A 27,983-nucleotide genomic window follows, 5' to 3' on the forward strand; every position below is an offset into this window, starting at 1 on the left:
AAAGCGACCGACATAGCTCAAAGGATTTTTTTTTTTTTTTTTTAATAAAGAGTATTAGCCATGTTAAATGACTAATATTCCCCTTTCCTCTCCAACTAAGCGTCAAGCTTGTGCTAGGAGTAGGTACGACAATAGTGCAACGGGCGGGGTTTGAACCGTCGACCATTCGATTTTCAGTCCACTCCTTTACCCGTTGAGCTATTGAGGCTCTAATTAGCATCTGAATTCCTGATTCATGATTAGCAGCTGAAGTGGCAATGGGCAGGTCAGTTCTGTCGCAGAACCGGCGGCCGATGGGGCAGACGTGTTCTGGAGTGGAGACCGCGTACCGGTAAGCGCATGTGGGACGACCTCCAGCCCGCTGGACCGAGGACCTGAAGGTGGTGGGGAGCAGATGAGGAAGGCGGAGGACCGTGTTTGGTGGCGCGCACTCGAAAAGGCTTATGTCCAGCAGTGGACGCACACAGGCTGATGGATAGGATTGGAAAACAATGCGTACCTTAGGCCAAGTGATGACGGATTCGTGCAGTTCGGCCATCTTGCTCGCCTTGTACACTTCCTCCTGCGACTTGGACAGATCTCCGTAGTGCAGGTTGTGGTATATCGTGTCGTGGAACAGCACACAGTCCTGGAACAAATAATTTATATCTATCACCTAAATATAATAATAATAAAAACCTTTTATTCAGCCAAATTTACAAATAGGTAGAAACAGGTAGGGTGCCGTAGTCCCTGGGGAACCAAGGAGCCGACCAGTGTCCATGCTCCCTGGTTCCCCAAGACCCAGGCACCCACTTCTTAAAACTAGCTTAGAGTATGTAAAAAGAAAAGGTGACTGACTAACTGACTGATCATCAACGCACAGCTCAAACTACTGGACGGATCAGACTGAAATGTGGCATGCAGATCTATCTATCTCACGGTGATTTTATCCATACTAATAATATTATAAATGCGAAGTGTGTCTGTCTATCTGCTAGCCTTGTCACGGCCCATTCGTTCAACCGATTTTGACGAAATTTGCTAGAGCTAGAGATAGCTTGTATCCAGTGGCGTGCAACTCATAGAGGCATAAAAGCGCTGCTTACCCAAGAAATGGTTAACTCAGTTGAAATTTCTCAATGCTCATTATCCTTTGGCTTGCTTACCTAACTAATGCTTACCCTGGCTTTAAACCCTATGCACGCCACTGCTTGTATCCCGGGGAAGGACATATGCTACTTTTTATCCCGGGAAATCAAAGAGTTCCTACGGGATTTTTAAAAACCTTAATCCACGCGCCACCACGAGCATCATCTAGTTTTATATATTTTTGCCACTTTGTCCGTGTGATAACAGTTTTCTAGTACTAATAGTCTCTGAGCTTAGCCGTGGACGGACAGACAGACGGATATGGCATGAATGAATGAATGAGTCCCGCGCGCGTTTAGCTTTCCTTCGACCACGTGTAAAGGTTACATATTATGCACATTTTTTTTGTTTGGAATGGGGACCCGCAGGAGAGGGCGCCACAAGAGGTCCGCCGTTTAAATTATGGCGTTTGACAGCTCAGTATAGTGGAAACCATTTATTATGGCTATGGATTCCACATAATATGATACTACCTCTATGTTTTACCTGCGGGACTATGGCAATGGACCTCCTCAAGCTGACCAAGTCCAAGTCCTTGATGTTTTGACCGGCTATCGTGATCTGTCCGGATTGCGGCTCGAAGAAACGGAACAGAAGACGCACCATTGTCGATTTACTACAATAGAAAAGAAATAAAAACGTTTTTGAATTAAAGCTTTGTTAAATAAATAAAATAAATACTCTTTTATTCAGCACAAACACAATGCACAGTACAAAACACACAGAAAAAAGCGTCATCGAAGCGACAACTCATTGGCGAATGGAGCCTAAAATAGTGTTGTATCCACAGATGACGGAAAAACCGTTATCTGTGCATGTCACCCTTTCCCTCTAACTGTGCCTCACCCCGAAAGAGGCCGGATGAATGAATTTTGCTTTGAAAATATCAAATCGACGTTTGGAATAAGAGCGGGGGCACAAGATGCGTTGAATGAATGAATGAAATGAATGAATGAAAATGCTTACGAATAGTCGGATGCATCTACCACTGGTTCGGAATGCCTTTCCTGCCGAGAAGAACCAGCAAGAAACTCGGCGGTTGCTCTTTTCAAATATTTGATATAGGTACAAAATTATGCCATGTATAAAATAGTATTTGCAGTGTTGTGCGTTGCTGGAACGAGCTGCAGGTCAAATCCACGCTCTTTTATCATTTAGATAATCTTCAATTGTGTATATGCTTTTTTCAGGAGCATATTTTTTAATAGATTTTTTAAACTTGTGCAAAGGTAAGTCCAAAATAGTTTGCGGGATTTTATTATAAAAGGTAATACCAATACCCACAAATGACTTTTGAACTTTCCTGAGGCGGAAGGCAGGCGCAGCGATAACGCAGCGACACCGTTGCGGCGGCGGTGCGGCGCCGCAGCGGTGTCGCTGCGTTGTCTTACATAGAAATATATGTGGCATGTCACACGATGCGCTCCGGCGCCGCACCGCCGCCGCAACCACCGAGACGAGGCGGGGAGGGGTGAATGCGTTGCGACGTCGGAGCGGCACCACTCAGTTGTTTTTATCAACAGACTGACCAACGCTGCTACGGCGCCGCTGCGACATAACAACGTTGCGGCGCCGCACCGCTCGTGTGCCCGCTGTTACGGTGAAATCTTTGCGATGCGGCGCCGCAACGCATCGTGTGCCCCCAGTATCACGTCTATTTTTGGCAAAAGAAAACATTGTTTTACACAAACCAAAGACATTCGCAATGATTATGCAGATTATGGAGTTGTTAATTTTTCCAATTGCTAGTTTTTCTTATATAGTTTATTTAATTCAAAATCATCGTATTAATGTGGTACAACTGTTTAAGTTACGCCAATGTACCTGCGCAGAAATCTTATTTTTGAACTCCAAAATATCAATAGGTAGTTGGCCGACTTGCTCTTGATGAAAGCTAAAATCTGTCTCACCCGCTCCCTGAGCCTCCGACGATGCCGATTTTCTGGCCCGCGGGAATGCTGAAGGTCAGGTTGTTGAAGATCGGTGTCCCGTTGATGTATTGAAGCTCACGTCCTTGAAGTCGATTGTTGCGGTCTTGGCGTCCACCACTAGTTTGCTGCTTGCTCTTTTTCCTGTGAATAATAATAAAAATAGGGATAACGACCCCTCAACAGTTTCTAAGCTTTGCCGGTAGGGTCTCGTCACGGCCGAAGCTTCCCACCAGACAACCGATTTGGGCCACATCAGTTCACTGGTTTCACTTTCTGATGACTGGTTGAAACCGGTTTTGGGCCTCACTGATTGGATGGTTTCACTTTCAGATGACCGGTTTGAAACTAGTTTGGGCCTTATCGATTGGATGGTTTCACTTTCTGATGACCGGATGAAACTGTTTTGGGCCTCACTGATTAGATGGTTTCACTTTCTGATGACCGGTTGAAACCAGTTTGGGCCTTATCTCTGATGACCGGCTGAAACCGGTTTGGGGTACATTGGCTAGATGGTTTCACTTTTTATGACCGGTTGAAACCAGTTTGGGCCTTATCGATTGGATGGTTTCACTTTCTGATAACCGGCTGAAACCGGTTTGGGGTACATCGGCTGGATGGGTTCATTTTTTAATGACCGGTTGAAACCAGTTTGGGGCACATCGGTTATAAGGTTTTAGTCTATAACGGACATAGGTAGAGACATTGTCTGTGTTTTATATATTAAGAAGAAATGTATACTCACTTTGACTCGCGGCTGCACCGTCATAAGAGTGAACATGGTCTGCATATCGACCAATGCCTGACGAACTTCACGGTACACGGAGCCCAGGAAGCCCAGCGGTATGGACAGTTGAAACACCAACCCGTTCACCATCACCAAGTCACCCACTGTCATATTGCCTGGTGAAACAAAATCCATACGGTAATAAAATATAATAATCATGATGGCTGAAGATGGCGTGCTGGCCGAAGTTCCACAACGCCAGACTAGACGCAGTCTTGAGAGAAGCGTCCTCATACTTCTTCAGACTCGCGTCGTATTTCTGCAGCTCGTAGTTCTCGTTGAAATACTACAATAGCAAAACTCACCCTGTGCAATCTGATTGGCCGCCATAATCATGATGGCGCTCAGGCCGGCGCTGAAGATGGCGTGCTGGCCGAAGTTCAACAACGCCAGACTAGACGCAGTCTTGAGAGAAGCGTCCTCATACTTCTTCAGACTCGCGTCGTATTTCTGCAGCTCGTAGTTCTCGTTGTTGAAATACTACAATAACAAAAAACCTCTTTTATTGTAGTCTGTTAACAAAACATTTTAAATTTTAGAAACGAAATGAAATGAAATGAAATTGAATATATATATTTTTTTCATTTATAGACTAGCGCACGGCTGCAATCAGACCTGGCAAGTGAAGATGCAGCCTAACTAAGGTGCCTCAAAATAGTTAGCGTCAACTGAGATTTTTGACTCTATCATTACGTAACAGAGAGAGCACTATACTAACTTCTTATATCTTCTATACTAACACCATATTATAAAAGCGAAAGTGTGTTTGTTCGTTGGTTTGTTGGTCTGCCTTTCAATCACGTCGTGATTTTTTGCATGGGTATAGTTTAAGACCTGGAGAGTGGCATAGGCTACTTTTATCCCGGGAAATCGAAAGGTTCCCACGGGATTTTCAGAAACCTAAATCCACGCGTACGTTGTTGCGGGCATCAGCTAAAAGTATACTAAATACATAACAGATAATATCTAGTACATAAATAAATATCAATCTATTACAATAAAACTTAAAGCTAGTCTTATCTAATTACTATATAAATCATGACCGCGTGGAATGGTGCCAAGAATACTGGCTGCATTTCCGCGCTGGACAGCCAGGCTGATCCGTTGCGCAAAAAATGAGCCAGCCCTTCTGTCACCAGATGTGGCTATTAGTCGCAGTGAAATGTCTCGTAAAAAATTTTTAGCACTAAATATTCTAGGTCACAAGAACATAGTGAACTGTAAGTACGTGTTAGAATAAACTAAGGACAGTTATTGGACTGTAAATTAGATTTAAAAATTAATCATAAGTAGAAGTTTAAGCTAGAATAATGTTACTTATTAGCCCATAGGCTAGATGGTAGTAGTAATAAAGCTGCCATTTTATAATGGTGCTTTATGGTAGAAAAAAAAAAAAAAAAAAAAAAACTAAATTTCTAGTACATAGTTATTTCTCACCTTAACAGTCTCGTAGTTGATGAGCGAGTCGATGGCCTTATTCCCGGCGTCGTTTTCAGCTTTGTTCATGTACACCCTGAACTTAGTCCGCCACTGGGTGACGGCCAGTGTGTACGCCGCGTATACACCCACGCAGCTAAACGCTACACCTGTGGACAAATAACATTTTACTGAATAATAATTATAAAAAAAAAAAAAAAAAAAAAAAAAAAAAAAAAAAAAAAAAAAAAAAAAAAAAAAAAAATGCTATTCTGCATCCGCGGAAAACAGTTCCTCTCTGTTGCACAATCCCATACAAATGATAGAGGTAAAAATATCAGTGGGCGTTAACCATTTTGATTCACCAACCAATCACAAACATGTTTTTCAAAACATTCGAAATTCAATTCGATAATAACTTCAAAAAATATTTGAATTTCAATTAGAAAACAATCCGTCTGTGATTCGTTGGTGTATCAAAATGGTTAGCGCCAAGAATATTTTGATGTGAGTTTTTCGCTTAAAAATAATTGATGACCAATGTCAAGTTTGGTTTGACAGCTTTATGAAACACGATTTTTGCATTAGGTTCAATGGAATTTATACAAAGAACTAGCTTATGCTCGCGACTTCGTCCGCGTGGACTACAAAATTTCAAAACCCTATTTCACCCCCTTAGGAGTTGAATTTTCAAAAATCCTTTCTTAGCGGATGCCTACGTCATAATAGCTATCTGCATGCCAAATTTCAGCCCGATCCGTCCAGTAGTTTGAGCTGTGCGTTGATAGATCAGTCAGTCAGTCAGTCATTCAGTCAGTCAGTCAGTCAGTCAGTCACCTTTTCCTTTTATATATATAGATAATATTCTAAATAATTTTCAATACATATCAAAAATTGCGAACCGGCAAGAATCGAACCCGCGTCTCCTGGACACAGCGTAATAACAAGTTACCTGCAAAAGCCAGTCCTCCCTTGAGGCCGAGTATGGAAGACACCAGGGCCAACTCGAATATTGTAGGCACAATGTTGAACACCATCGCCGACAGCACGAAGTTTATGGCGCGAGAGCCGCGGTCTATCGTCTATGAAACAAACGAAAAAACCGGTCAAGTGCGAGTCACACTCGCGCACTGAGGGTTCCGTACTCGGGTATTTTTTCGACATTTTGCACGAGAAATCAAAAACTATTATGCATAAAAATAAATAAAAATCTGTTTTAGAATGTATGTGTGCCTTTTCATAAGATAGCCCACTTGGTATGTTAACCTTACTTTGAAAGTTGAAAATACTAATTATTTGTTCATGAAAATAATTAAAATGTAATTATTCTTTTGTGATGTAACCACAAATTCACCGTTTTCTGATTTTTAGGGTTCCGTACCTCAAAAGGAAAAACGGAATCCTTATAGGATCACTTTGTTGTTTGTCTGTCAAGAAACCTACAGGGTACTTCCCGTTCACCTAGAATCATGAAATTTGGCAGGTGGGTGGGTCTTATAGCTGGCTTTAGGGGAAAAATCTGAAAACCGTGAATTTAGGGTTAGATCACACAAAAAAATTAAATTGTGGTCATGAACTAATATTTAGTATTTTCAATATTCGAAGTAAGATAACTATATCAAGTGGGGTATCATAATATGAAAGGGCTTTACTTGTGCATTCTAAAACAGATTTTTATTTATTTTTATGCATCATAGTTTTTGAATTATCGTGCAGAATGTCGAAAAAATACGACTGTAGTACGGAACCCTCAGTGTGCGAGCCTGACTCGCACTTAGCCGGTTTTTCCCCTTACGTGTGCTATAAAACCTATCTACTTGTCAACTATACCTATGCAAAAAATCACGTCGATTCGTTGCTCCGTTGCGACATGATTGAAGGACAAACCAATAAACCAACAAACAAACACACTTTCTCATTTATAATAATAAAAGGAAAAGGTGACTGACTGACTGACTGACTGACTGACTGACTGACTGATCTATCAACGCACAGCTCAAACTACTGGACGGATCGGGCTGAAATTTGGCATGCAGATAGCTATTATGACGTAGGCGTCCGCTAAGAAAGGATTTTTGAAAATTCAACTCCTAAGGGGGTGAAATAGGGGTTTGAAATTTGTGTAGTCCACGCGGACGAAGTCGCGAGCATAAGCTAGTTTATAATATGGGTAGTGATGCTTGGCTTAGATCAGATTTGCTGGCAAGTAATGATGCAGGAGCGCGCTGGCCTAGAAGACGCCTCTTCACTCTTGATTTTAAGGTACCCATATTAAAATTGGAGGGGAAATCTGATGCTGGAAGGGAATTCCATTTTCTAACTGCTAGAATATGGAACTCTTCCGCTAGAAAATAGCAGTTTGAATTAGAAATAAGGAGGCAAATCGCTTCGTACGTGTCCTTGGAATTTAGACTACGTACAAAAAGATGGAGGAAACGTTTTACCTTTGACAAAGCCCCAGTCTGTCTGCCCAAATGAAAGCTCAGATCCAAGTTGTGTATATGCATGAACACATTGCAGGCTAGTTTCCTGATGGAATGTTGGGCCACTTTAGCGAACAGCGCGTTTCTTAGCTCGTTGAAGCCTGCCGCCGTCGCTCGAGCGATGCCGTCTGAAATTAAATGTGCATTTTGAGAACGCACTCGTCATTTTTGCTCTATGGGTTGAGATCTATAAAGCGCACTCTGACTTAGCTTAGACTTAAGACAGAGTTAAAACGTCTCGTTTATAACTAGTCATAGCTATCTCTCATATAAATCTGTCTCGTTTGAACTCAATCTTAAGTCTGAGCAAAGTCAAAGTGCGCTCTATAGATCTCAGCATATGTCATCTGTGTCAACTATCATGTCAAGAGGACGGTTTTAGTCCGAGGGCGCAGTTCGGTGATTTCTTCATACAAACATAGGAGGGTATATAATTGGTACTACATTATTTGATATTGTACGCTCAAAACTAAGTATTATAACGGTTTGTCTTGCCATTATCTAGGTTTATTGATATAATAAAACATCGAAAAGAACATTAATTTTAAAGTTGCAAGCCTCGAAATATTCCTATTTTAACATTAGATTTATGACGACTTTGGGCGTAAATAAATAAGATTAATAATAAATTATTTATTTCTTACTGTCACTATACTCACATCCAACCAACAAGCTGAAGGCAGTGGTCCCCAAAGCTTGCGGCACCGTCGCCATTCCCAACAGCGCGTCACCGGCCGGCGTCACCGACAGCTGGTTAACCTCATCCACCGCGTACTTGAACAGGAACGGCACTGTCACGTTCATCACTTTCGCGCCAAACAGGAGCGAGAGGGATAGCATTACTCTGTTCCTTATCATCGGATTGTCCTACAAATAGGCAGATTAATAAAATCTGAATCCACATAGGGCATGCAGAGTCAAGTCAAATTATATGATTTCTTTTCTTATGTATAAAATTGTTTTCAATTTTCATATATAAAAGGAAAAGCTGACTAACTGACTGACTGATCTATCGACACAGCTCAAAGTATGTGACAGATCAGGCTGAAATTCAGCATGCAGTTATTATGATGTAGACATCCACTAAGAAAGGATTTTCGAAAATTCAATCCCTAAGGGGGTAAAATAGGGATTTTGTAATTTATGTAGTCCATGCGGACAAAATTGCGAGCATAAGCTTGTGTACCAAAAAGATGAAGCACCTGCCTAGGGTCGAACCCCAGACCTCTCAAATAGGAGGCTGATATCTTGACCACTGTTTCATCATCATCATCATCATCATCAACCAATAGATGTCCACTGCTGGACATAGGTCTCTTGTAGGGACTTCCACACGCCACGGTCTTGCACCGCCTGAATCCAGCGGCTCCCTGCCACTTGTCTGATGTTGTCCGTCCTCCTAGTGGGGGGGTCTGCAACGCTGCGTCTTCCGGTGCGGTACCACTGTTTAGGAAGTAGTTAAAAGACTTAAAATGTCTCACCTTAGGCCATACATACTCCAGCATCCCCCTGACCATGTCAGTCCCCGACACAGGCTTAGCATCTCCAAGGTTTATATCTTCTCGGGACAAAACAGACGCGCCTGGATGAAAGCAGTCTCTCTTTTGGATCCCTAGGGACGGGACACCATATCAGGATATATTATGGGGATAGAAATGCTTTATACAGGATGCGGATAGTAAAAAGGGACAGGCGAGTGGGTGAATGCGGGATAGAGATCTGCATCAACCAGGCATTAAAAACACAAAATGATAACAAAAGCATCACATTAGTAAATGAAAATAAAGATTATGCAATAACTAAGTGAAGTAACTAGTGTTTGATATTACTAGTTAAAAAACTAACTATAAATGTGTATCTAAGAGTTAAAACAAGCAGTAATCAAAATTATACTGTAGGGAAATGTTATTAACAAATAAAAGGTGTGCGTACACCTTTCCTTCTTATATTTTGAGTTAAATATAAATTAACCCAACTTAACTGTAACTGAATTAAACATAAACATAACATGAACTAAGTATTACAGTATACAACTTTAATCTATATATAACTTGTAAAGTGCAAATAAGTGGTACTCTTAGATTAATAAAATCTGAATATATAAGAGAAAAAGGTGACTGACTGACTGATCTATCAACACACCGCTGAAACTACTGGACGGATTGAGCTAAAATTTGGCGTTCTGATGTAGGCTAGCGGAGAAGGGATTTTTTAAATTCAGCCCCTAAGGTAGTAAAATAGGGGGTTGAAATTTATGTAATCCGCGTGGGCGAAGTCGCAAGCATAAGCTAGTAATTAGATAAATGAAGAAAATAACTAAGAATGCACCACAATAAGCTTCTTTAGTTTTTAAATAAAATCTGTAAGATTTCTGTCTTACTTTAATAAGTTCATTGAACTATGTTTTAGTATCTACAGCCTAGTATGGTTGAAAATACCAAGTTTTTGGACCAGAAATTATTCTTTAATTACTTAAGTAAATCTGTTTTATCACCTGATTATACCGGTAATACCTACTAATAAACCATCTTAAATTATTATAACTGATAAAACAGAATTCACTGCAAGGTCAACGTCGACTTACGCAACTTCAGTTGGCAAACAAGTCGCAACATATGAACTGAAATTCATATAATTACGCGTTCTAAAATCCACTACAAGACTTACCAACTGGAATTTTCCCTGTTTTGGGCTTATTAGCCAAAACCGCCGCCAAAACATTCTTTGCTGAATCTTGACCAGCATTGTTTGGGGTTCGTGAAGAATAAAACTGCAAAGTAAACACGAAAATTAACTAAGAAAATAATTCAAAGAAAAATCATCATTATTTTCAGAACGGTTTTTCGTACCCTGAAGTAGCTTGCGGCAGCGCATTGCTTGCAAATAATATTAAACTGTGGCTTGTTGAGAATCACTGATTTATTTGAGAACGTTTTAGTTAATTTTACATGGTTTTTCATTAATTTATCGAATCTCCTGTTTGACAAAAGCGCTGCCGCCATGGTCGTATGGTCGTTTCCAAACTGACAGTGACATTGACAGTTCCGAGTTCCAAAAACATTGGCAGCTGATTATCTATAGTCTATGCACATGAACCACAGAATGCATTCAAAAAATTACTGTATAGTTTTGAAATTATACAAAAAAATGATAACACCAAAGTCCGGAAACTGCAAAATGGCTCCTGTTAGACAATGTTCAAAAAGGTCTTCAACAGAGGTCTACTAAGGTTTCTGTATCTAAGGTACAGTAGGATTACTGGGTACTGATTATTATTTATTATACCACTAATAGATAGGGTAACTAGGTAGGTTTGAACTTTCAGGAAAATAATGTAATTAGTAACAGGAGCAAAGACTAGCTTAGCTACATTCAAATACTAATATGAAATGATAAACAATTTTAGAAATCTAACATTTAATAAACTTTTCTAATATATTCACATATTGACCCATGAGATCTATACAATTGTCTAAAATCATGCTCTTACTAAAATTACACAACTTCTCAAGAGCTACACCTATACTTACAAGTCTATCTTTAACCATTGGCATTATAAATTCAATTAACACCCTATCATTAGAACATATAGCTGCGGAGTAAATTAATCTACTTATGTCAAGATTTTTGTTGTAGTAATACTTTACGACCATCAATAAACCATAGAAATTAAAACTTAGGCCTCGTAAATCAATATACAAATCATTATTCAATCCATGATTATTAATAAATGCTATTTGATCGCTAGAAAGCTTACTACCTTTCGAATTTAAATACATATTAATTTCATCAAAACTAAATGATACAAAGTCAATTTCATTGGATGGTAAAAAGAATCCATACTCGGTTATCAATTTAAAATTATGACTGTCACCATAGCATATAAAAACCTGTGTATATGGATCAAAATAATTTTTTGTATAAATAGAAAACCGTACATCAGAAAATATATCCTCATTTAATTTTGTGACTGGTAAATTTGCTACATCCTTACTAATGATAAGTTTTGTCTCGTTTCTAGCATTTGGACTGTGGTTAATCATGTCTAAATAGGGACACAATGATATCTTTGTGTTATCATTGATGAGGGATAAAATGGTACTATTTACATTTTGTAAGTCAATAAGTTTTGTCAAATCCATATAAACACATCTGGTATTTACTGTAAAATACGCCCATTCATATCTTGGTAATGTAAAATATGATCTCAAACTTTGAACCTCATTATTATTGCTCGTTGTATTTTGTAAAAGTTCATTAAAAATATTAAATGAGGTCTCAATTGTATTCTTTTGTTTTGTAATCGCACACACAATTTCACTATCAATATGACACACAATTTCATTTGGCAGAAAGTATGGAACTGTGTACTCTTTTGGTAGACTTTCTAAATAAATGTACCATTTGGAATTAGCGCCTTGCGCCTTTAAATGCATTAAATAGAATGCCAATAATGACTGGAATGATACTTTCTGCTTATACTTTACTAGACAGGGTGATTTGTTCTCTAAAAAAATACTACAAAACACGACATCCATTAATAAACTAGTTACATTTATAGTTAAATTAAGTGGTAGGCTCATAAGTTCTTCACCCGACGATATCTTCTTCTTTGTCAAGAGTCCTCTGCCCGTATCATTAAACATCGCAAACACGAGTTTCCGGCTGCTTCGTAATCCATTATCCGCTAACCAGGAGTTTAATAAAATTGAGTTCTTCTCATTATTGCATGTGTAAAACTGGATTAGCTTTTTATGTTTTCGTTTCCGCTGAGTTCTTCCCATGTTTATTCACGAATCACGTAATGAACGTTAAATTGGCAAAGTGTTAGGTTTTAATTGCTATTAGATTGTACTTCAGTCGTTGTCATATCTGCTTTCCATAATTGTACCAATATTAGTTTCCATATTTATTGATAAAATAATTTAATTTTGATATTTTGTTTATTTGTAAAAAAATTGAAACCAAAACAAATCAATGCCACATGACAGTGACATTAACACAGATGAACAACTGAACACCCTTCGTGTCTCCTAGTTGGCAGCACTGTAATGGTTTTTTACACGATGACACAAATATAAGGCATTCCGAACCAGTGGTAGATGCATCCGACTATTCGTAAGCACTTGTAAAAGTTTATACGAATAAAAAAGATTTTCATTTCATTTCATTTCATTTTCATTTCATTTCATTTCATTTCATTTCATTTCATTTCATTTCATTTCATTTGGCAAGTATTTGGTCCAAGGTCTCTATGGTATTAGACCAATTATGACTACGCCATGTGAAGTCTTACCTTTATTTTCTACACAGATAAATAAAACGTAATCGGTCGATGTCAAACTCAAATAACGTCAATGCCAAATTCAATTCAAAAATAACGGTTGTTTTATTTTACTGGTTTTGTAAATTTTTGTACGTTTTGTGATTAAATTATTTGTAACCAAACTTTTGAAAATATTGAAAGTTCGAACGTATTAATTTATTCACTAATCAGTAATTAAAAAGATTAAAAAAAAACATGTCGCAACAACAAACCAAGAACTCAATTACTCTTCGAGGTTCGGCACAAATAATCTGCGAATATTTGAGTACGTTTATTTCTTGTTTATTTATTTTCTTATTATTTAGGTACTTAATTATAAATAAACTGGCTCATTTAATGAGCCAGTCGCACTTGGCCGACTTGTGAATGATGGCCAAACCCTTTTCATTCTGAGAGGAGACCTATATTCAGAAGTGAGCCGGTGATGATGATGTTTTATAATAATGTTTCAGATTTTGCAATAAATTCGGTGCTCTTTCAAAGAGGTCTGTACCCGCCAGAGACGTTCAAAGCGGAGCAGCAGTATGGAATCACATTGCTGTTATCAGAGGATGCACAAATTAAGAATTTTCTCAAAAATCTCTTGACACAAAGCGAAGGTAAGATGGGTAATTTTACATCAAATTATTGTTGTAGCAGGAACTATCCATACTAATATTATAAGAACGAAAGTGTGTTTGTCTGTCCGTCTGTCTGCTAGCTTTTCACGGCCCATCCGTTTAACCGATTTTGACGAAATTTGGTACAGAGATAGCTTACATGCCGGGGAAGGACATGCTACTTTTTATCCCGGAAAATCAAAGAGTTCCCATGGGAATTTCAAAAATCGAAACTCACGCAGACGAAGTCGCTGTCACCACCTGGTATTACATAAATAGCTTCATGCTATATGTGTGCATCTGCCAATCTATACTTCGCACCAAACACACACCAAACACGGTCATTTCAACTGCTTCCCGCCACCTTCAGGCCATCAGTCCAGTGGGTTGGAGGATACATTGTGCTTATGTTGTATGTGTTATGTTGTCTACACTCCAGAACATATCTGCCTCACTTCAGCGTGCTAATACTTTGAGCTATGTTGGTGGCTTTTGTTCTTCTGTGAAATTCCTCCTCATTCCAAATTTTCCTAACATAGCTCGCTCCATTTACGCTGAGCCACTTTTAGTTAGTGGTGTCACAAACTAAAAGACACATACAATTTTGCCGAAAATGCGCCAACCCTAAAAGCACTCACCTTGCTCAACTGTCTGATTGCTCAACACCAACAATTAGATGTTTTTAATATTAGTATAATTATGTGAATGCAATACACTAGGTAACTACTAATTTCTGACTCGGTATGCGATTTGGTGATGCTGTAAGCATACCGATGATATCAGTATCCATATTATAAATGTGAAAGTGTGTTTGTTTGTTGGTTTGTCCTTCAATCACGTCGCAACGGTGCAACGGCTTGACCTGATTTTTTGCATGGGTATAGCTAAAGACCTGGAGAGTGACATAGGCTACTTTTATCCTGGAAAATCAGAGTTCCCACAGGATGTTCAAAAAATTTAATTCCACGCGGGCATCAACTATTTTAATAAATCAATGTAAATGTAGACAGTACAAAACTATAAGTTTTCCTTGTTTTACCATGGAGCTCCAAAAAAGTTAAATTCCACTCTTCTCATATTCCAGAATGGATAGTGAGCAAGAAGGTGAGCAGACTGTCACTCATAATCCTCAACGTGGCCAACAAGGAGGTGCTGGAGTGCTGGGACTTCAACGTGCAGTACGAGGACGGGGACATTGAGCTTTCAAAGGAGAAGAAGGAGACACTCGGTAGCAAGGACTTGAAAAAAATACAGCAGGAAATACGCGACGTTATGTTGCAGGTAGATTCTATTATTTTACCTTCTCTATTGTTCTACATTCAAAGCTGTGGTAGCCTAGTGGTTAGGACGTCCACCTTCCAATCGGAGGTCGGGAGTTCGATCCCGAGCACGCACCTCTAACTTTTCAGAGTTGTTCAAAACATGACATGTTCAAAAGGCACATGTTTTTAAGTAATTAAAATATCACTTGCTTTAACGGTGAAGGAAAACATCGTGAGGAACCCTGCATGCCTGAGAGTTCTCCATAATGTTCTCAAAGGTGTGTGAAGTCTGCCAGTCCGCACTTGGCCAGCATGGTAGACTATGGCCAAAACCCTTCTCACTCTGAGAGGAGACCTGTGCTCTGTAGTGAGCCGGTAATGGGTTGATGGTACATACATTATTTTGGGAATATAAAAAAACTACATGATGCTAGCCACTTCTGCGTAGATTTAGACTTAAAAATTTCATTGGAACTCTTCGATTAATTTCCTTTTTGATGATTATCCGAGATAAAAAGTAGCCTTGATCAAGCTATCTCTATACCAAGTTAAGTTTTTTCAAAAACCAGTGGGAAATTTTTGATTTTTCAGGACAAAAGTAATCTCTCTGTCCCCGGAATGCAAAGCTATCTTTGTACATTTCGTCAGAATTGGTTAAACAAATATAACTTGAAAACTAGCAGATAGTCATATTTATTACTAACTAGATTATGCCCGCGTAGATTTAGGTTTTTAAAAATCCCATGGGAACTCTTTAATTTTCCCAGATAAAAGTAGCCTATTTCAAGGCCCCGGGATGTAAGCTATCTCTGTACCAAATTTCGTTAAAATCTGTTGAACGGATGGGCCATGAAAAGACAGACAGACACTCTTTCGTATTTATATTATTAGTATGGATGACCACAACCCATGTAACCAGATACAGTCAAAATATCGATATTTCAAAATCATGGTATTAATAATAATTGTGGTACATCCCCATTCTTCTTCTTCTTCACTCTGGGCTGGTTTCCGCACTTAAATGTTTCCGTCTGTTGTGTGTTCATTGCCCCTCCCCACCGAAGTCTGCACTCCGGCCACCCAAGCTCGGCAGAAATTAAACTATACAGAAACTCTTTAAATTACGATCCGTAATTATTAGAGTTACACGGAACCTGTAAAACTCGATAACATTTTGTATAATTTTTAGTGTGTAATTCTGTGGGCGGTTCTTGGACAAATAAAACAAAATAAAATAAAATAAAATAGAAGCCCTTAAAAAAATTTCGATTTATTATAATGTAAAATTATAATAAATTGAATTGAATTGAATTGAACTTTTTGCTTGTTTCCATAACAGGTAGCAGCCACAATATCGTACCTCCCCCTACTGGACTGCCGCTGCTCGTTCGACGTGCTCGTCCACGCCAAGACCGACTGCGACATTCCGGACATGTGGTCGGAAGCTGAGCCCGTGGCCATCTCCAACGCGCAGAACGTTCAGCTCAAGTCCTTCTCCACCAGCTTGCACAGGATGGAGACCGTTGTTAGCTATAAGCTCATGGATTAAGGTCACACACACACAGTCTGCCCGCGAAATTCAAATTTAATTTGGTTTTTCGCAATTTGTAAACTAATGCGACAAATTAGCCTTATGGCATTCAAATTTCGCCCCTAGCAGTATCATCTTCATAGGCTTATATAAAAATCTTTACTTGAAAGTGTTCTGTTTAAGAAATTAGTCTTTAACGTGAGCTACTCACAAATTAGTTTTTACTAATCATAAGTCTACTTTGTCGCATTAGTTTACAAATTGTGAAAAACCAAATTAAATTTGAATTTCGCGGGCAGACCCTGTGTCTTGGGCTATAGGTTAGGTTTGGGGCCGTCCATAAATTACGTGAGGTGTTTTTTTGAATTTTCTATCCCTCCCTCCCCCCCTGGTGAGATGTCGTGAGATTTTATTCAACCCCCTCCCCCATCCCCCAATCTCACGTGAGATTTTTCAAAATGTGTTTCTTACGTAAACGCGTTGGATTGTTATTGTAAAAAGAAAAAAAAAATTTGCTTCGTGCTTTTATTTACGACTAGTTAAGATTAGTAATCAATATTGCCGAGAGTTATAAGTGTAATAAAAATTTAACAATAGAATACTTAAATCGTAACTACTGTGATCGTATTACGATTATATACAATCAATTTTGTTTCAATCAGAAAAAAAATTGCGTGATATTTGCCCAGACCCCCCCCCCCTCCCCAACGTAAGATTAGATGAGATTTGACTCGACCCCCTCCCCCCCTTAAACATCTCGCGTAACTTATGGACGCCCCCTTTCTTAGATAGAGCACATAACTCTTAGGGCACTGTCTCACTAGGATACCGGTGAATTATTACAATATCAATTGTTATGATTGGCTGAATTTGTGCTATTCTTGTTGCAACAATGCATTGTAGCCAATTTTCCGCTTGATTCTCTGGTCTTCTGAGCAGTCAGTCACACACGGGCTGCTCGATTCTCAAGCAGTCATTGTCAACTGCTCAGTCGATCATGTCATTCATGACTAATTCAAGCAGCCCGTGTATGTTAATTAATTATATTGTTTTAGAATTAGTTAATAGTTTTTGTGCAGCATGGTTTTTCTCTTAGAGACTATCGCCGCGATTCTCTCGCCCCACGGAGATGGCGTCTAAGGGTCAGGCCTTTATCAAAGGAAATTTGTTCATAAAACGTCGTATTTTGCACTTTTTCGTTGTTTAAAGGCGGGATTATTGTATAGTTGGTAATTAAGCAATTTACCATGGTCATAGTTTTTTTCAATTTTCTTATCATCATAATCATCCTGTCCCGTTTAATTTTTAATCTCATACACACTAGTTATTAGAAGTTAGTATAATTTGTGTATATATAACTGTGATAGTATTTTAAGAGTAATTTTAAGCATTTTTAAACCATTTTTTGCTGTACTACTTACTCTGTCCAAATGTTTAATAGTAATCCATAATCTTTTCCAAATAGATAGATAGTCAACTTAGATATATTATATTTTTTCACACCACTCCCCCTCTATAATGCCTTATTACAGACCTGTTAGCTAAGGGTAAAGTACCTACGTCATAACATTCCTATGACTTAGCTGGGTTGTAATGTTGCACTGAAATCCATTACGTCATAAGGGATGTACATCATGTACAGTACGCGGCCGAAAGTGATGAACATCGGCTTTTAGAATGACATTTCATCTTTGTAGAGTGTTGTCTCTGTCACTCGTACCCATATGACGCTTTGTCGGTCTGAACGACCGAGACAGTGCTCTACAAATTTGCTGTCTCCTTCTAAAGATCGATGTTCATCACTTTTGGCCATGTACTGTAATGTAATTAGAATTTAGAACATCCCGCACCCAAAGCAAATTCTGTTTTTTACAAAAAGTTTTTAGTTCAAGCTGCTACTGCTGTCTCGCTTCGACGTAGGATGGCGTCCCTCTCACTCACCATGGCCTCATAGATCTATCTATAATCTATGATGAGTGAGCAAAACTATCTCTGAAACGTTGTATTGTGGTGTTACTTATTGAAATTATCCCCATGTTAAATAATCTACTATTTTGCAACAACACCTGCATAATATTTTCTGGAGGAGGTTTTTCTTTATATTATATACTGGATAGTGTTATATTTGTTTATAGTAATCGGCAATTGCATGAAAAGGCGTTTTTAAAATTTGATTCGTAATACAAGTTGGTTTTACTTTTTAGATAATAAATTGTACAAGATTTTTAATTTACTTTTTTATTATATAAGCAACTACCATAACATACGCATTTTATGCAACTACTCTGGCACTCTATAATAAAGGTGCCTGTCAACTAAAACGAAGCGGAGCGGAGATGCGCTCAGTATCAGATTATTGAGAGCTGACGTGTTATAATTTTTGCGTTATCTCTGTGTAATCTGATTGGTCCCCTGAACACGTCTCCGCTCCGATCCGCTTCAATGGGCGGCTACCTTAAACCTCCAGGATTGATCCGTTTATACTAAAATTATGATGATGTCTCATGGCTGCACTGAAATAGACAATAGTACCTTGGAAGTGGTGGGCCTACAAAATGACAAATATGACACAAAATGGCCGCAGCGCTGCAGCCGCGCCGCACTTGGCGGCGAAGGCGCCCTACCGGCAATTAAACTGAGACTAGTCTTCTTGTTGATACTGAGTATGGTGACAGCTAACATTTAGTTCCAAGTACGCTCACAAGTCACATGACGCTTCTATCGGCGACAAAATGGCCAAAATCAAGTTTCTTCAAAAAGTCGGTAATCGCAAGTCCAGCCGCCAGCGCACGTGTATTAGTATAGGTCAGTGAAATAGAAGGATTCAGTCTATGGTCTATTTCAAGGAGGTTTTATTCCTATATCTATGGTCGAATCCTAGATCCTAGGTCTTTTACTTCTATGTTCACCTAATTTTAAAAAGGTAGGCTCAAAAGGGCTAGAACCCAGAGCCGTAAAACCAATTGAAAAAAATAGGTGTGGTTTATTGCTAATTTGCCGCCATTTTAGTGACGTCAATAGACTGAAGTTTCGAGCTGATGGTACGTGGATGGTACAGTACGACAAGGCTCTCTTGGCACTTGAATGACATTGACAGGGGGGCGCTGTTGGAGAACAAATGCTTGAAATATTGAAACAAGAACAAAGGGGACACTTGACGGCAACGTTAGTTCCGATTTTAGCCACGCGCCAAGATAGCCTTGTCGCACTATATTTTTATTTCGGCTGACGTCAAAATGACGTTATTTCGATGTTAATGAGACATGATTCCAGCGCAATAGCAATTTGCGAGACTTAGACCTAATTGGCCTAATTAGTGTATGATAAAAAATAAAAATCTAATTTTGTTTTTCATTCATGTTTATTATAACAAAGCACTTACAAAATAGCCTTTAAAGAGTACAATAAATAATGTCTATTCAGCAAATAATACTGTACAATATTGTTAATATAACTTAACATTTTACTGTCGTACAATCGGATTGCGTCATAGGCCGCGGATACACGTCTGTAAGTTTTACTCACGTAAGTAGCTTACATGAATAACTTACGCCAATTAATGTACTAATGTAAACTCTCTTTGTACATTAGGTAGGTACCTTAGTAAATTTGTTGTCAATTAATTACGTAAGCTACTTACGTAAGTAAAAGTTGCAGATGTAGGTAATCGCGGCCTTATACAAAACTAGGTACAGTAGCCGGCAAGAAATATTGTACATCGACATTTAGAATGAGATTTCGGGTTTGTAGAGCGTTGTTTCTGTCACTTGACATACCTATGTGACGTTTTCCGCTATCTCTTTCTAAAGGTCGATGAACAGTATTTTCTGCCGCGTACTGTACCTCCATTCTTTTCTGCCGCGTACTGTAAGTAGGCATATATTATACTTAGAGGTTTCCCCATCACTCGCTCCATACTAACGCAGTTTCATTCTCATTAGTATAATAACTAAACAATTTAAAAAAACTCAATGAAATTTTGTAGACAAATCCAAAAAACGAGTATTTGTGTCTGTGGTTTGCCAGATTTGCGTAAAAATATCTAATTTTAAAGTAACGCGCGCATCGACATAGGAATACACCTATGAAGTAGGTAGTACTTAAAAATTCTTTGAACGCGCGTTTAAAGATTTGTATGTAAATCCTCGAGCACAAGGACTTTATTTAACCGATTTGAAAAAAGCAGGAGGTTCTTGTAGAATAAAATATTTTAACAGAAATCTGGAAAACCAGACAGATATTAGCTCTTAGAACGTATCTACAAACTTTCATTGATTTTGAATGGTTAACATACAAATGAGAGTCAAACTTTTAATTTAAAAAAAACCTTATTAGTTGGCATTAAGGTCCAAAAAGCTAGTAAGGCCGCCTTTGCACCATTAACAGCTATTGTACGATTTTGTTTCGTTCTACCTATTTGTTGCGCAATCGATAAACTTTTAGGGATACACAAATTAGGAACTTAATTCCGTATTTTGTTAAAAGCTGTGATTTTTTTATAAAGATTTAACCAAACACCTATCCATCAACAATCATTTTTTTTATAAACCTTAAAAACAATAGAATTTAATATTACAATTAGGTGGGATTTTAGTCAGTTGGTTTATGGCTGAGTATTTTGACATGTAGGTAAATAGTCCTAGCAAAAAAAAATCCTGTACAGATTTCCATTAAGCGCTACTAAAAATATACAAAAAAAATAGTTTCAACTACCTATCTACTTGTCTTTTTTGCAAAAACTAACAAATCAAGTACCTTTTAAAATGTAGGTATAAAGCATGGTTAAATTAAGGCCAAGTTAAGGCACAATACATTGGTTAGTACATTTGTCTCATTAATGTTCTAGTTAGAGCCTTTAGTAGGTATAGTATGGAGATTCTTATGCCCGTCGGTCCCGGTTATTTTAACACATTTACTCCTATGATAAAAGTCCTTCCCTGGTGGAAGTTATTCTGGACGTGTGTTTTCTTGTAAAGAGACCGCTGAGCTTATACCTGCGCAGTTGGCGGTTTTGTAATATAAATGTAGTAATATCATAAGATTAATTGATATCTGTTTTGTCGTATAAAGTGAAGTCCGAGGTCGGCAGGCATATATAAGCTAGTGCGGAAATTGTTCCTCAGACCATTCGCTCCCCGCGTGATAAAAGAGAATATAATATTTTGGTACCTATGCGCAGACATTCCCATCCACTATAGCCCAGCGGTCGTTTTATCTAAAAGCAACTGTAGCAATCGAAAAGTATTTGGATATAATACAATAAGCAGTTTTTTTACAGATATAGTACGGCACATTATATACAGGACGCTTTTCTATATTGTATAAGATACCCACTTATTTATAGCAACAAAGCCTTTCAAAATAGGCAAGCTTAATAAATTATGTAAAAACAGAATCAGAATGTATCATTTTTCGGTACATGATGAAAAAAGTTTTCGAACCTATTTGTACCCTACCTACCTATCGAACCGAACCGTACCCAAGCAGCACCTACCTACTGAACCGAACTGTACCCATTCGAACCGTGACGGAATCTACCTATTTAGCTAGCTCATATTTATTGTACTCGTAAGTACAATATATTAACGGAATTGGTACGTATAAATACTTAATTCGTAAACCATTATTATTAGCTAATATGTTAATATTATCCATATCTTTGAACATTTAGGTACCTCATGTTCAGGGTAGGTATTCTAGTGACAATAAATATATTCGTATAATAAATTAAACGTATAATATATTTCCAAATATGATCTACCTTTCAACATTTACCCGCATATATTCGTGTCATAATACAATTTATTTGCACGTAACTTTCTTTCTTTACTGAAAATAGTTCTACTGAGTTCTATTATCGCAATACTTTTTATCATAGGAATTATTGTTTTAATTTTAATGTGTAAGTAAGTTCGACTTTATTCTTTGTCTATACTATAAAGGGCACCTCTGTACAAAATTTCAGCTTTCCGACGCTAGGCTTTGATGAATGAGTGAGCCAAAACTTTTCTTTTTAATGTATGTGTATTATATTGTGGTCGTTTATTATCTGGTAAACGGCTTATACAACATATTTCAAAGGATCTTTCTTTGTAAGTATACCTGTGTATTGTACCGAATGAACAGTCTGATTCTCCTTTATAATGCAGGAATGCATATTTTCATAAGTACAAAATTAGTACAGTCAACCGCTCGTTCGTTCGCCAAGTCGTATTGTCGTTCACCATAGTCGTTCTCCCAAACCTGTAAAATTAATAGAAAATATAAGTAAGTTAGAAAAACAACATAAATTATATTTTAAAGTTGTTGCCACTGTCTTCGATTGTTATATCTGTGTTGCTAAAACAATATAATTATTATTATATTGGCACTGATGTAAAAAATATTGAGAGTAAAATTATTATTTTTATTTACATAGCCCTCAATATTTTTTATTAAATTTGGTGAATATGAAATATGTTTTATGCGTTCATATTATATAATAAATAATAGGTACATCCAAGTTATGAATTAAATTATAATATATTTTTTCATGCGTGGTTAAATTTCTTGCTTGGTTATCTCACAACAAATAATAAGTTTTAGGTATATGAAGGTGATATAATGAACTAAATAAGTGACCCCCATTTACAGGCATGCTTCCCGTGAACATTAGTGGAAGTAAAGAAGCATTAGTAGGTATTTTACATGAGCAGAATGATGAAAAAATGTAACAAAAATACTCCCTAATTAAATCTAGGAGTTAAATTCACTTACATGAATAAAAATTCAAGCCGATGATTCACATTTTCAGTACAGTAAAAAAAAATTGTTGCCTACTCAGTTACATTTTTTCTACATGAAATGAGTGCGGACAGCGAAAGTTTAGTGAACAACAACAAAAAAAAAAAGAAATTTTGAGTAAAAATACGTACCGTTTTCCGTTTATTCCATCATTTTCGAATTTTCAAGGGTTAAGGAACGTGCAAATGAAAATAAATAAAAAAACAATTAAATTATCGCCTTTCTGTTAATTCCAACACTCATTCTTTTATTGTGATTTTGGTATCCTCTTTACATTAAAACAATATTTTTCTTCTTAGTATTTGTTGTGAGACTAAAAATTTTGTAAAATGACGTCATAAAAGATATAGGTACCATCAGTTTGATTAAAGAAAATCAAAATCCTGAAATAAGAAGATTTTTTTTACTAAGGAATGATCTAAAATCTAGTGCTTATAGTTTAGCTAAGGCAGTTATGACGTCATTTCGCCTTAATAAAAATTATTGTAATGCCCTACAATCCACAAACTGAATTAAAATAAATAGTCCCTTTTCTAGTTAAAATTATATAATATAAATAGTGAACTTATAGAAGAACTTTATACAAAATGAATCATAAAAAAAACTACAACAAAACCGTAAATTCAATAAATAATTTCGGTCCCATATAGCAAGTAAGTAGAGGTACGTAGTCATAGAATAATTAATGAAAAACCTTCAACATTTACTAAAAGTAATTATTTGTAAGAATACTTTGAACATTAGATGAGTCTCATGTTCAAAGTATTCGCACAAACAAATTTTATTAGTGTATTTACTTACTTATACTTTATACTTTCGTATTCGTAACTATGTATTCGTAAATAAATTAATTCAATACGCGTCTACCAAGAACAGATTATTAAGATATATATTTACTATGTAGGAAAATTTGAATATTAGCTAAGTATATTTTTCCTAAAAAGGTTATTGTCTTGCACCCATTTAGTACATGATTTGCGTAATAAATATAATATTCGCAGTTACCTAATATAACTAAGTACTTATACTTACCAAGTAAGCTTTAGGTATTTCTTTATCAAGAATGATTGATTTTCCTTATCATAAGTCGATATTAATATTTATCTTTGTAATTCCCTATAACGATCAAATAAAAATTATTTTTTTCATTAAAAAACTTATTAATTTTATAAGCGTATAGCTAATGCTGACCATCGTATCATTATTTCATTATTTATTCTCTGACTTAGTAGTACGTTTGTTCGGTACAAGAAAAAGTTGTCAAAAGACATTTAGCAATATCCATAAGCATCCGTCCAAATCCACACTCGTATAATTAATGTATAATTATATATAAAATTTGTTTATATGTAGTCCTATCTAGGGTTTTATGTATTAAAACTGCTGTTTGACTAGGTGGAGTACATCGGGTTTAAACTGTTTTAACTATTGTTAGCTATTTTTTCGTTCGCTTTTAAAATTAAAATTTTTGAATTAATTATTAACAAAAAGAAGTATTTATAAGCCAAAATTAAAAAGAACTTATATTTTTTTAGGTTCACAAACTGCAAAATTTTAATAAAAATTAGGAGGTTAAGTAATTTAGATAAATTCAATAATATGCATTTTACGACTAGGTATTTAGCGAGCTGGGCGGGTAGGTAGTCTGTTTATGTTAAATGTTATTAAAAATCCTATCCTAATAGATATGTACATAACTTGCAAGTCTCTTCATGAGAATAATATTATTTACCTACTAAAATCAGTTATCAAACCTTACGAGTTAATAACAAAATAAAAAAATTGTAAAATTACAAATAAGTGTAAAATATTTACAACTTCGAGTACAAATCGAAAAAATACACGTATCCTCTTTGGCCGCAGATACACCTGTAAGTTTTACTTACGTAAGTAGCTTACATGATTAACTTCCGACAAATTTAGTAATGTAAACACTCTTAAAAGAACCTATGACATAAGTAAATTTGTTGTCAATCGATTACGTAAGCTACTTACGTGAGTAAAACTTACAGGTGTAATCGCGGCAATACATCAGATTTGTTTGAACAAACTTAACTTCTGGGAGTAAAACGTAACGTCTGAATGCAGAAACCAGTGTGCTTTGTATGAGATTTGACATCTAACGTTGAAAGAATTCGAAAACGTTAAATTCGAAACAAAATGACGTTAAAGTGAAATAGACCTAATACTCCTTGATTTAAAGTAAAAAAATCAGAATCACTGCCTAATTTTAATTTCACAAAATTTTAGAGCGCTAGCTGTAGATATATTATGTAACTTGAGCATTAAAACAAGGCAGTTAAGGTTAATTTTAGTTCAACGCCGAAGTGTTTCAACGCTGCAGTGCTATCAACATTGGTGAGATGTAAAATCTTAAACTAAGCCGTTAAATTTCACCTTCATTTTGTTTTGCATGAGCAAACATAAGGCTACTAGAACACGAATAAATGGCTCTTTAGCTCATAAAAAATATTTGCATATATTTATTTACTTAATAAATAAATTAACTTAGGAATCTGTGAAGATATTTCTGACCTATGCTTTTGCATGACCAACGAAAGTTACGTAAAAAATGTATCAGTGCTAGTTATATTTAATAGTTTACTTAAAATTATAATCTCACTGGGCCAGCTATTCATAAATTATATATTTTACATTAATCTACAATAATTTAAAGCTTTTACTGAAATTAAAGGGTAAAAGGGAGTTAAACGCGGCAAATTAATGGGGTAAAGAACTATTTCCTATTTATAAATAAATAGAAGAAGCTACATGTTTTCTCGTTTAGCCTACGAGACACACGAGTTTCTAAAAAGAAAACATAAAATAATAATGGCCTTTCAAACAGCTGGCCCTAATAACAAAAACTTGCAATCACTGATGCAAATAATTAAATATAATATTCAAGCATTGTCTAAATTCGCTAAACGTCTGTGGACTATGAAAATATTTTATCTATGCTTTTTTTTCTTGTTAATTATAAAAATCATTTTGTTTTTGTTTTTCAGACCTTAACTTTTTTATTTGCAGCAACAGTATTGTGAACCTTTGTAAATAAAACTTTGTTATTTTATGTACAAAATGATTTTTATAATAGGTATGTGGTTTAAAAATTATTTTTAATTATAATAAAATATTTACATAATCTTACAGAGACTATAATATGAAGACATAAAACATGGATAAAAATACAAGGCCGTTATGGTCCATTTTACTTACGAATATCGAATTCTGTCAAAGTTGCTGAAATGTAAACTCTTATACTAAGAGCGATCACACACTCATCCGATCTAAGTCCATGAAAATATGTTCCTTTTTGTTTTACGAACTATTTGTATGGTAGCTTATGACAAATGTCGTGGAATTTTTTTATATCCGTATTTTCACGGATTCGTATCAGATGAGTGCGTGATCGCTGTAAGCCCTCTGAACTAATATTTTCACAATCCATGTTTTATGTCTCTCGCCTAGTCCGAGCGTTGCTAAGATAAAATTGGAACAAGGTGGGATGCACCGGCGCGTGCGCCGGTGCGCTGGCTAACAGTAGTAGGACGTGGAGAGGCCCAGTTTGCATGTGTAGGAATGATACATACTGTTCCTGTTCAACACGTCCTTGATCTCGCAACGTTGCCCGGTGAAGCCTTCCAGACATCTGAAAATTCATTTTGACAATGAGAACACTATCCGGCAGGTAATTATTCTGAGCCACGAATATCTTTTTTACTCGACTGCCCAAAAAAGGAGACAGGGGGTCATATTTTCGAGGCGCATGTATGTATCTATCATGTATATGATTTGTAAGTTTCTTTATGGTATCATAACTTCTAAATGCTCACGTACATTCATATATAAATGCTGAAAACATACCTACACACCTTTTTTTTGGATAGTCATGTAAGAATTACTGTCACTTAAAAAGAATTTACGCAAATTCAGATTTTGCTGCGATAATTTGACCCTATTTCATAGAAGTAGGCGCATAAACCTACAGTGCTATTATAATGATTGATGTTGGAACCACCCGTACAAGGCCGCGATTATACCTGTTTAACTCACGTAAGTAGCTTACGTAATTATTGTTTGACATCAAATTGACAGTAAAATTTACTAATCTCTCTACTTATAAGAGTGTTTACATTAGTTAACTTGTCGTAAGTTAAACATGTAAGCTACTTACGTGAGTAAAACTTACAGGTGTGTGCACAGCCTAAGAGACAGTTAAAGAGCATGGCAATTGAGACGTAACAAGTACGATATCTATTAAATTATCACTACCCATATTACTATAAATGCGAAAGTGTGTTTGTTTATTGGTTTATTGAATTGTCCTTCAATCACGTCGCAACGGATCGACGTCATTTTTTACATGGATATAGTTAAATACCTAGAGAGTGACATAGATTACTTTTATCCTGAAAAATCTTAAGAATTTCCACGCGATTTTTAAAATTCTTAAATCCGCACGGGCGAAGTTTTGGGTATCAGCTATTAGAATATATTAATAGGTACTTACTTGCAAGCTTGCTCCTGAACAAGCTCGAAGAACAAACAGGTGCCTCCATTGAGGCAGTAGGACTCAGGGTCGGGCATCGGGCACGGGGCACCAGTGGCTGCAATAAATAACGAATCATTTGATTAATACGAATCAGTAGTAAGAACACAAGAAATGAAGCACAATACAATAATAATAAAACCGCAGTTACAACAGCTATCTGCCTACATCTAAATAATATATAA

General features: G+C 36.7%; 5 protein-coding genes and 1 long non-coding RNA gene across 6 annotated transcripts in view; 2 read left to right on the plus strand and 4 right to left on the minus strand.

Annotated features, from left to right (window-relative positions):
* The window catches only part of LOC117982467 (uncharacterized), a 2,754-nt gene extending 1,017 nt beyond the window's left edge, over positions 1-1,737 (minus strand). The window contains 2 exon segments of the mRNA XM_069498655.1: positions 500-628; positions 1,618-1,737. Coding sequence (XP_069354756.1) covers positions 500-628; positions 1,618-1,737 — 249 coding nt within the window.
* LOC138402373 (uncharacterized) overlaps positions 1-27,983 on the plus strand; it is a 404,494-nt gene that overhangs the window by 355,602 nt on the left and 20,909 nt on the right. The window lies entirely within an intron of this gene.
* On the minus strand, positions 3,165-10,763 carry LOC117982468 (iron-sulfur clusters transporter ABCB7, mitochondrial-like). Its single transcript, XM_069498637.1, has 10 exons — positions 10,595-10,763; positions 10,413-10,515; positions 9,227-9,357; positions 8,405-8,612; positions 7,707-7,873; positions 6,215-6,344; positions 5,284-5,432; positions 4,152-4,326; positions 3,805-3,962; positions 3,165-3,203 (listed from the first exon to the last, which is right to left on the minus strand). The coding sequence occupies exons 1-10, from the start codon at positions 10,745-10,747 to the stop codon at positions 3,180-3,182; spliced, it is 1,398 nt and encodes a 465-aa protein (XP_069354738.1). The 5' UTR covers positions 10,748-10,763; the 3' UTR covers positions 3,165-3,179.
* Positions 11,146-12,734, minus strand: LOC117982690 (SET domain-containing protein 4-like). The gene has a single exon (XM_034969066.2). It carries the CDS (start codon positions 12,527-12,529, stop codon positions 11,156-11,158), a length of 1,374 nt encoding a protein of 457 aa, XP_034824957.1. The 5' UTR covers positions 12,530-12,734; the 3' UTR covers positions 11,146-11,155.
* Positions 13,136-18,692, plus strand: mad2 (mitotic arrest deficient 2). The gene is made up of 4 exons (XM_069498602.1): positions 13,136-13,336; positions 13,524-13,670; positions 14,755-14,951; positions 16,272-18,692. The coding sequence occupies exons 1-4, from the start codon at positions 13,267-13,269 to the stop codon at positions 16,479-16,481; spliced, it is 624 nt and encodes a 207-aa protein (XP_069354703.1). The 5' UTR covers positions 13,136-13,266; the 3' UTR covers positions 16,482-18,692.
* LOC117982469 (protein vein-like) overlaps positions 19,812-27,983 on the minus strand; it is a 116,311-nt gene continuing 108,139 nt past the window's right edge. Inside the window, exons 4-6 of the mRNA XM_034968825.2 lie at positions 27,760-27,856; positions 26,840-26,898; positions 19,812-22,706 (exon numbers count right to left, since the gene is read on the minus strand). Coding sequence (XP_034824716.1) covers positions 22,684-22,706; positions 26,840-26,898; positions 27,760-27,856 — 179 coding nt within the window. The 3' untranslated portion in view covers positions 19,812-22,683. The remainder of the gene's footprint in view (positions 22,707-26,839; positions 26,899-27,759; positions 27,857-27,983) is intronic.

This window comes from Maniola hyperantus, chromosome 5 (assembly GCF_902806685.2).
Source record: "Maniola hyperantus chromosome 5, iAphHyp1.2, whole genome shotgun sequence".
NCBI classification, from domain to species: Eukaryota; Metazoa; Arthropoda; class Insecta; order Lepidoptera; family Nymphalidae; genus Maniola; species Maniola hyperantus.